The sequence below is a fragment of the Pinus tabuliformis genome, chromosome X (assembly GCF_031772625.1).
Source record: "Pinus tabuliformis cultivar Carrire ecotype Pingquan chromosome X, CPIR1, whole genome shotgun sequence".
In the NCBI taxonomy this organism is placed as follows: Eukaryota; Viridiplantae; Streptophyta; class Pinopsida; order Pinales; family Pinaceae; genus Pinus; species Pinus tabuliformis.
The window spans coordinates 1279106202-1279116396 of NC_142308.1; the positions used below are offsets into that span (position 1 = coordinate 1279106202).

The 10195-nt window shown below is 32.0% G+C and overlaps 1 protein-coding gene across 1 annotated transcript; it reads right to left on the bottom strand.

The window, feature by feature from the left end:
• Nucleotides 1–474: 474 nt before the first annotated feature.
• On the bottom strand, nt 475–7170 carry LOC149144705 (FBD-associated F-box protein At2g26860-like). The gene is made up of 2 exons (XM_089452245.1): nt 6148–7170; nt 475–696 (listed from the first exon to the last, which is right to left on the bottom strand). Exons 1-2 carry the CDS (start codon nt 7168–7170, stop codon nt 475–477), a joined length of 1245 nt encoding a protein of 414 aa, XP_089308371.1.
• Nucleotides 7171–10195: the final 3025 nt, after the last annotated feature.

Below are 10195 nucleotides of genomic sequence, written 5' to 3' on the forward strand. Positions count from 1 at the left end.
ACCTGAATATAGCAGGGAACATTGTTGAAGTGAAATGCATGCATCGAAAAAATGGTCCTAATACCTTAAAATTAGATCTCTATGCCATTAATATTTTTAAGTTTAAGAGTATAGATTCTAGAAGCTAGATATCTCGAAGTTAAAGAGTATAGAAGCTAGCATAAATGTTTGCTGGAGTTTGATTTAGCATTGTAGTTCCTAAAATAAAGCAACCCATGTTGTTGCAGTTGGGGTATTGATTGTTACTCTAGATTGTTGGAGTAATATCTGTAATGTTTGTGCTTTTGGGAAATACTCTTGTAGGTACCGCCTTCTTATCAGGCATTGTTGCATTGCCTTCTCTACCTTCTTAGGGGATGTTGCAGGCTTCGGCTCAGGGACTTTAGGAGCCTTGGCTACTTTGGTGAGTGTTTTAGCCTTCTTGGGCTTAACTGCGAGCTTCTTGGCCAGGGCTTTAGCCTTTACAGGCTTGGCCTACTTGGGCTTCATGGGCTTCTTCAGCTCCTCCGAAATCTTGAAGGAGTTCTTGACCTTGATGAGCTTGCCATATTTGGCAAGATTTCTCAGCTGAACTGCTAGCAGCTTCTTAAATTTGGCAGGGAGTTGGGATTGGTACTTGCTACCACCATAGGTTGTTATGGCATGCTGGCTAGACCTGGTTCTCTCCTTCAAAGAAGTAATCGCCTCCATGCTCATCTGCTAAAAAAAGGGAAAATGAGGCTCCAGTCAGTAATTGACATTTTCATTGATGGAAATTGAGCAGCTCAAGCTTTCGGCTTGCCTTTTCTTAGTCCATATCTGCAGTCATTAGGCTTTGATTTTCATCATGGGCCCAACTATGCCTTAGATGCTGGTATTGTTCTTCAACCAAATACGCCACAAAATGTTACCAAAATCAACCATTTCTAATTGGGAGTTCAGTATAGCGAGATGCTGGATTTCAAGGTTCGAGTTCTTGATATTCTTTCAAAAGGTACAACTTTTGTTAAGATTTTATTTGTAATGAATAGGAAAAGAAAAGTCATTAGTAAAAATCAAAATTATGGACGTCTAAAGATATTCGTAGATAGGGTATCTAAATTTGATAAATTCTGATTTTGGACAAAATCTATTTGATGTTCAGCTCATATGATTGCCTTAACAAAAGATTGTGGAAAAGTGAGATGTAGGATCTACATCTTTTGGAAATATTAGATCTTTTTAGCATGTTGTTAAGTAATTTAGTCGTTGTTACCCAAACAAGAATGAAATGTGTGCTTGCATTTTTGTCTATTTATAAAGTTGGATATAACCTTATTGGAATCATTGAAGGGGCCTCTAACTTTGTATAGGTCTCATGGATATGCATTTGCGTATTTTGATAAAAATAATGGTTTAATATTAAAAAATAATGGTTTAATATTTGTTTATTTTCAATAGTTTTTTATATGTCACAATGCTTCTCAAATTTGCTGAATTAGATGGTACTTCAGTTGTGCCAGATCCCAACATCAAATCAAAATCTAGGGCCCTGTACTGTACAATTGAATAAGTTAGTTGTCTGTCATTGGGCCTTGACGCTGTACATACATGAACATGTTATACACATGTTTATTTTTGCTGACATTCATTAACATCTTTTTACTTTAGTCGCCATTATTGAGGACATGAAATATGTTTTCATTTGTGGCTGGCTTCAAAAATAATATATAAAGGTTGAATGCATAATATTTTTTGTTATATTTGATATTCTGCCAATATGGCATGCACATTTTGCTTCTTAGTGTGTATTCAAGTATTTGTTAAACCGTTCACAAACTCTTTTTTTGTGATGAATGATATGCAGAGGCACTTTGAAGTTCTTGCGTTAATTCATAGTGACATTTGTGGTTCTATGAAACAAAATCAGTTTGAGGAGCAATCTATTTCAGCGTTGGCATTCTAAATCTTTTTCAGCATTTTCTTTCATGCATTGAACCCTCCATTCTTGGATGTTGTTTAGTCTTGAAATCAATAATTTTTACAACATTTGGGTTTAGAAATTAGAAACAATGAAATCTATTTTAAATTGTAGAAGTAAATCAATTTTATCTCATTGATGAATTCTCAATCCATGAGACAACTGTAGTTGAAATTAACTCATTGACATGTTGATGATGTAATTGATACAGGTTTGTGATTTTTTATTCTTGATAGCTTCAACAACCTATTAGTTTAAGTCAGATTGAAAGGATTCTTGCCTCTCACCTATAACCAAAATATAGGAAAATGCTAGGTCATTTACATCTGTAAGAGTTCTCAGTTAACCCTAGGTTGTTTTTCTTCTTTACTATAAGACCTTTCAAGATCGTACCTTCTAGAGAAGGCAAAGGACCAAGATCCATGGTGAAAATTTTCAGGCTGCTTGAATGTACTCTGCTACTCTGCTTCCTATTTATGTATGGTGTGATGCTTGGACCCATGCCCTCTTGTTTAATATATGTTATTATGTATATATTTCTTTATGATGGGACGACTTTGTAATTAGTTTTGGTGGGATATTTGTTTGGAGGATTCTTACTGCTATCGCAATGGTCAATATGGTCACTTCTAACTTTCTTGTAGTCAAATCACATGGACATCATTGGATAATGTACATCATCACAATGCAGCTTGCTGCAAGAATGCTTGGGACATTGAAGAAGCCATCATATTTTTTGTGCCTCTTGCCATGTGTCACCTCCCTCAACAATGGCTTACAACATCTATGGTATTTTATACAAACTTTTGTGCAAGACCAAGAGATCCATGCGTAATAGTAAACTCTACTTACCATGACTTTAGTCTTTATATAGAAAAAAAAACATAGATAGATAGATACATTGATTTTGATTAGAATTGTAACTTGTTTCCAATATCGATTTTTATATAATATCTATCATATGTTTATTGCATATATTATCTAGCACCATTCAAAAGTTGTTTCCAATGAAAAAACCTTCAACATGATCATTTGTGTCCTCATAGGGCGATCACAAGCCTATTTTCCAGGTCTTTATATTGTTCTTTGTCGTGGTAATAAATGTTTATTGAATGATCTTGGACATTGTAAATATATAATTTTGAAACATTATAACGATGTGTAGAGATTGCATCGATTTTACAAGACACTTCAAGCTACTAGTTCCCTTTCTATTGCCTTACAGTGTTTTCTTTGCAACATCTGGTGCAAATGCTAGTATTATATATTATTAAGTTAATAACCTTTTTGAGTTTTCTATCTTTAATCTTAACAATAACCTTTCTTCGCATTTAGTTTTACATGCAAGACTTTGGCACTTCTATATGATCACTTCCAAAGCCATAATAGACATATTACATCATTCTTATATACTTTAAAATTGAAGGATCTCTACAATGTTTTGTTGCAGTTGAATTTCAGATATAATAATTAGTGACACAATTATCATCAATAATGGAAATTTTGATTGAAAAATGATTACAATTTCAACCAGGAAAATATAAAATCAATAATTTAAAGAGCTAAATTAAAGAATTAAAGCATGCTAGAGCTCATGGTACTCTATCTCTTACATCTTCTATTAATTTTATTAATCTTATCCATCTTTTATTAAATTTGAATATAGAGGTTCCAATTTTGGAGCTTATTTTTTTTCAAAGTCTAGATATTAATCCAACATTGATATAGGTAAATATGAAAGAAAAATTCCATTTAATATCAGGAGGTTTCTATAGAGACTTTTAGATTAAATGCATACTTGTTAATACTTTGGTATGAGGTCTAGATTTTTGAATAGTTGAAGTTGCAAGTTTACAAAATGCTCTAAGTATAGCTAAATTGTTATCATATTCAAACATAAGTTTTGATCAATACAATATTTTTCAGTTATGATTAATTAAAAAAATTCAAATTTAGTCTTCCAAATTATTTTTATTATAATCTCTAATTTAAATATTTTTATTTACAATTAGGTTAAATTTAATTTTAAAATTTAAAATTAACCAATCATTCATATATATATACATATATAATTTACAATTAAAATAATAAAATTTAAAATTAATTTAATTAAAATTACTCAATAAATTGTCCCTGTTTTAATTTATTGTACCATATAACTATATAATTCCTTTGAAATCATACTATTCTACATAATAATAAATAAAAACAAGATGGGAAAAGAGTTATGAAAAACCTAGGCGGCCTTTGAAAAAAGTATCGCTTGCAAAATTCTCTATGACAATAGCCGCTTTCATTGCAGTAAAAAGTATTGCCGAGGAGTTTACCATGATTTTTTAAATTAATAAGGACTTTTGTTCAAAGAGCAAATCACAACCCGTGAAAACAATCTAAAAGTTAAAGTGATTTAAAGTAATAAGGATTTTTCTTCCACGAGAAAATAACAACCTATGAAAACAATATAGTCGACCTCAAAGCTAAGGCGATTTAAATTAATGGATTTTCTTCCACAAGAAAATAACAACCCATGAAGACAATATTGCCAGCCTAAAGGCTAAGATAAAGCACAAACCATAACTGATAACGCCATGCCATCTGATTCGTAATGGACAAAGATTTCCAAAAGGTCCAGATTGAGGGAAAAAACCAAACATTCATACTGCATCCAAAGTTACATAAGGAAACAAAGATTGATAGGCTAACAAAGCTAAGAAATATACACAACTAAACAGAGATGTACATTACCTAGAAATATTTTTACAGCTAGAGACACTTAATAGACTACTTAGAGATCGCATCAGGACTGTCAGCACTTAAAACAGAGGTTATAAGATGGCAGCGAGATTTTTAGTGTTTCTGTCTGTCACATACTAATTTCATTCTGTCATTTGTCGATCATGATACACAATATTCAAAGGTCAGACATATTCTTGCCCGAGTGGAACCACAACCACTTTTCAAATTCAATAGCTTTTGCAAAAAGGCATTTGCTTTCCACTCTTCGGAAGAAGCTGTCCCAACAGCCGAGTGTCCTTTGCATAAACATGGTAATTCCACTTCCAGTATTTCAAGAACAGAAGCCCTCTTCAGCAACTTATCCAATATATCCAATATAGTTATTTCCCCTTTATCAAATCGGTTTATGTTTATACATACCTTCACTTTCCGAATATTACCTAGTAGAGAAATTACACATGGTAGTATTGGATCTCTTACTAGCCCCTGCATTAACATACCATGTACAAGTTAATACTGGTCTTCTCGTCACTAACTAACACTTAATACTGGTCTTCTCGTCACTAACTAACACATCATCAATACACATAATTAAGGTAAGATATTATATACATTATACAATGTCAACACAATAATCCATCCCAATATAATAATTCATGGATACTTATATTGTAATGACAACTCAGTAATTCATCCCAATATAATAATATTTTTTTTTTTTTTTAATTTCATTAGGATTAATTTAAATTATTGATAATTTTAAATGTGAAGTAAAGATTAAAGATTTTATATTTATAAAATATTTAAAATATACTTAATAGAAATCTTAAATTAAAAGTTAATATTTATATTAATTTTTAATAATCTTTTTTTTTTAATTTTTATACGTAAATTGATTAATTAATTTTTTTTATATGAACAAGTTTCATATTAAATGATTTTTTTTAAACATATATCCATAGTGTTGTAAAAAATTTATTTACAAATAAAAAATCTTAAGTGAATCTCCATAATTCAGAATCTTTTTATATGTTTTTTTAAGTTAAGATTTTTAAGTGTTTTTTTTTATATTTTTTTATTAATTATTTAATTTATACAGCTTTAATTAGTAAACAATAATTATAATGATAAATATAATAAATAATAATTATAGTGGTAAACATCCTTGTCTGCATTTTCAATTTTACTTAATACAATTATGAAATTACATACAAATTTCTACATTACGTAATACATCATCAAATACCAATTTCTACATTACCTAATTACATTATCAAATTGCATGCAAATTATCAAATGATCAAATTAATGATTCGTCCGTAGACACAGCGCAAGACACTACGTTTCGGTTAGGTCACTGATATGGTAGCACTGATATGGTAGCAGAAGCAGAAAAGTGTCACTATTGAAAAATCCATCGCATAGAGTCAGGAGCTTAAAACTGCAAGTGAAATAATAATTTTTTGACTTACCAGATCAAACATGCTCGTCACTCGTAGTCGCGTCAGTCCAGGAAGCCTTTCGAGCAGATTATCAACGAAAACAACCATCTGGCTTTGGCTTTCCCACATGTCATTGATCACGAGCTTCTTCAATGTCTTGAAATTCCCCACTATCTCAAGAACTCTCTCTACTGAAGCATAACCCGAATTAGTTAACCACAACACGGCAACATTGCTGCCACACTGCATTTTAATTTTAGAGACTAAATATGAAAGTTCTTGAAACATCACTCCATTTATTCTCAGATCGCCTATCTTAGTTACCACCATCTCCAGAGTTCTAAACTTCGGACAGTTCACCGTTAAAGCCTCCCACATACCATCTACTGATAAATGTGTAAGGTCGGGAGCGGAGATAACAGGCTTCCTTAGGCCAATGCAGGCGTGCAGGGTAAGTTTCTGAAGAGATGGACTATGCGAGATAAAACAGGATAAAGACTCGTCTGTGAACCGCATGCCTTCGAAGGAGCAAGTAATGAGATGTTTGAATCCAGAGAAATGGGTCGGAAGATGCTTAAGATTGTAGTTGGAAAGCCTGAGAGTCGCGAGATGTGTGCATGAAAAAAGTGCAGGAGGGATTTCTCTTCCAGGGGTATAGGTAAAGAAATTAGAGTACTCTTTAGGTGAATCACAGAGAGTCAGGTGTTGGACATTCCTAGAGGCTGCGTACGTCACCCATTGCCATACGCTTTCGCTAGTAAACTGCAGATAGTAGGTGAACAAATGAAAAGCCTCAATATCTGTGGAATGCAACATCAGAAGGTTGGAGATTATTTTCTCCACCGTTGCAACAGAGTCTGGATCTGGATATCGGCTAGTAGTGGGCACAAGAAGAATGGGAGAGAGAGTGAGTTGTGGAATTTGGGTGTAGAGGAATTTCCATCTCTTCGACAGAACCGAGCATCTGACGGCTTCTCTGATCGGAATTTTAGAGAGGATGAGGCCAAGCAACGGGTTTGGAATAGTAGAAAGTATATCTGCAACAGGCGGCATGATTGCAAGTGACAAATCCTTAGAAAGGCAAAATTAATGAAGGGGATCTGAACAGGTAAGATGGAGTAGAAATGAAGGAAGTTGCGGCAGGACAGAAGGAAAAATTACAGTCGTTTACAGATCACTGATAATGCATTCGATTTTCTCGAAAAGGGACATGGGTTGATATGCTAGGTTACTAAATACTCACACAGGATGAACATATCAACTCGCACATGTTGAAGGTGACCGCTATCCAGCAGGCTGTCCATCATATGGTCATCCATCCCGCCGCCACCGCTTGTAATTGAACTCAAATGCAGCCGGATGGATGGCGTGCATGCCACCGCCACCCACGATATACGATGTTGATTGCTAAACAATACAATACGGTATGCATTAATGTCATGTTCATTTTAACTCAACGGTTGTCTGATGCATTAATCTGATCTTTTTGTCAACCCACATTTTCGTTTTAACAATCTAAGCTATATTTTGGCGGAGTTAGCGGAACTGAGATGCAGCGTCTATGTTTTTTTTTGAGTCGACATGTTGGCAGGCAAATATGAATCCGTGTTTGGTTAAAAAAAAAAAACCAAAAAAAAATCTTATTTTAATATTTAAAAAATAAAAATAAAAATAAAAAATCTTATTTTAATATTTGAATTGAAAATTTCATGTCTATATTATATATTAGGTGTTTTATTATATTATTTTGTGTAAATTTCAAAAGAAAATTTGTGTTTCACATGATGGTTCACAATTGAAATTTTAAATCTAAATTTAAATTAAAAAAAAAAAAAAATCTTATTTTAATATTTGAATTGAAAATTTCATGTCTATATTTTATATTAGGTGTTTTATTATATTATTTTGCATAAATTTGAAAAGAAAATTTGTGTTTTCACATCATGGTTCACAATTATTGAAGTTTATATAGGAAGAACTTAATACGTATATCTATATATATAAAACAATGAGTATAATGGATTTTTTCCTGTTTATTACAAAGTAATTTGTCTAATAAAGTTTTTAAAGGAAATTTATTAAAATGGATGAGCATAGATTATTGCACACGCAAATGTATTGAGAGTTTTGTATTACTATTTTAAAAGTCAAAAATATAAATATAAGAAACTTAGGTTTAGAATAGTTTTATTATTTTAGTCATCTAGTTATCAATTGAAACAATATCTCAACCAAACACCAATCTAGAAAGTTAATTAGTTGGAGAGAATTTTTAGACCAACTAGCCTTAAATGACCTGCTTAATTATAGGAACAAACTCCATTTAGTAGATATTGCAAGTCTACCAACAATGGCCAATAAACCAAACAAAAAATATGATCACACATAAGATAAGTAGATGTTACACACTCCAGCAAATAAAAATACATTATTGTTTTGAGAATAAAACTACAATGTCCAATCAAAAATTAAAAAATATAACTATTTAAAACTTCTTGCATATCATTTTTAACTTTTTAGAATCTTGTTCCAAATTTAATCATTGGTGCACATGTGCATTATATGCATTATGATGCACAACATCATTTAGAATAGACATATAAATAACATTACCGAATGCTTAAATTAAATACCAATTATTTAGTATAAATTTCTAAGAATAAGGAATCAAAAATTCTTTCATTTTTTTGATCCTTGGTGTGCATTGTCATGCCTTAACTGTGTCTAGAATTTAATGTTACAACTCTAAAAACCCTTCAAAAATATTTAGACACAAGGTGCGTGATTCCTTAGCCCCACATGGATGCATACTATTTTGTTATTGTAAAACATACAGGTGTTTACAAATTCAAAAAGGACAATTATGATCATTTTCCATATAAGAAAATGTTATATTACATTGAAATGATAGGAAGAACATAATGCAAGGAAAATTGAAAATAAAAATACACACAAGCATCTCATTCCAAGAAAAGGATCTCTAATTCTAATTATGAGTATGATTCTTATATGTGTTGTAATTAATTGCTACAAAATAAAGCCTCCATAGAATTTTACCTTTTAAAAAATAACAAAAATATAAGCTTAAAGTTGAGTGATATGGAATCACCTTAGCTTTCCTTCGTGGACCTTTCCCAAGTGAGTTTGCAGTACAAGTCCCAAATATAGCTCAATGGATTCTATGAAAACAAGTTATCAAAATCAACAAGTTATCACTTTTTATATAATTTGAAATTAATGCATTTAATTTGATTAAACCACCAAAATTTAATTTTTGTGCACCTTTTTTGCACCCTCTTTGATTGATGTGTGGTAGTTCCAAGCAATCCCTTTCCCTCAGTATTCTACAAATCAACTGAGAAAAATCTGGAAATTTTCTACATTATCTGATCCAGCTAAGAAGATCTAGAAAATGTTCCCTTAGCTCTGCAAGGACAATACCCAAATTTTCCTGCTGAAGATAAACCCCTTGGTGAATTCCATCTTATAAATTAATTGAGTACCGTGCCCTTACTGCCACTATGAAGTTTGCAAATTTTATGAAGAATTTAAACATTAATATTGTGAAAATATATAGAGAGATCGTTTTTGGATTAATAGGGTTGTGTTAGATGTTGTTTGAGTGCTAGAAAAATGTTGCCAAGGATGCTCTAGAAAAATATCCATAAAATGTTGAAACAACAAGCTCGAATGAAGTTCTAAGTACATTTCTGTCCCAAATTAAATCCATGACCAAGTTGACTCTCTGAGTATGAGTGAGGCAACTTCACAGATCCACACAGATACAACCTTGGGTCTAGGTGAGTGTGCAAAAATGGAAGGGTCTAACCTGGTCTATATGGGCCCACTTTGACTCAACCTATTTTTAGACCTTCATCAAATCAAATTTCTGATTCCATTCAAACCTCATCGACTCTAGTAACTAGGATTGAGTGTTTTTCTTTCCTATTTTTCTACTCTCTTTTGTAAAACCTAAAATGTCCTCTATTTCATGAGGTTTTTCCTCATTTTCAAGTTTCAAGTCTTACATTTTTACATGTAGGCTTGTCTAGTCCTTTTTTTCCTTTTTCTCATTTTT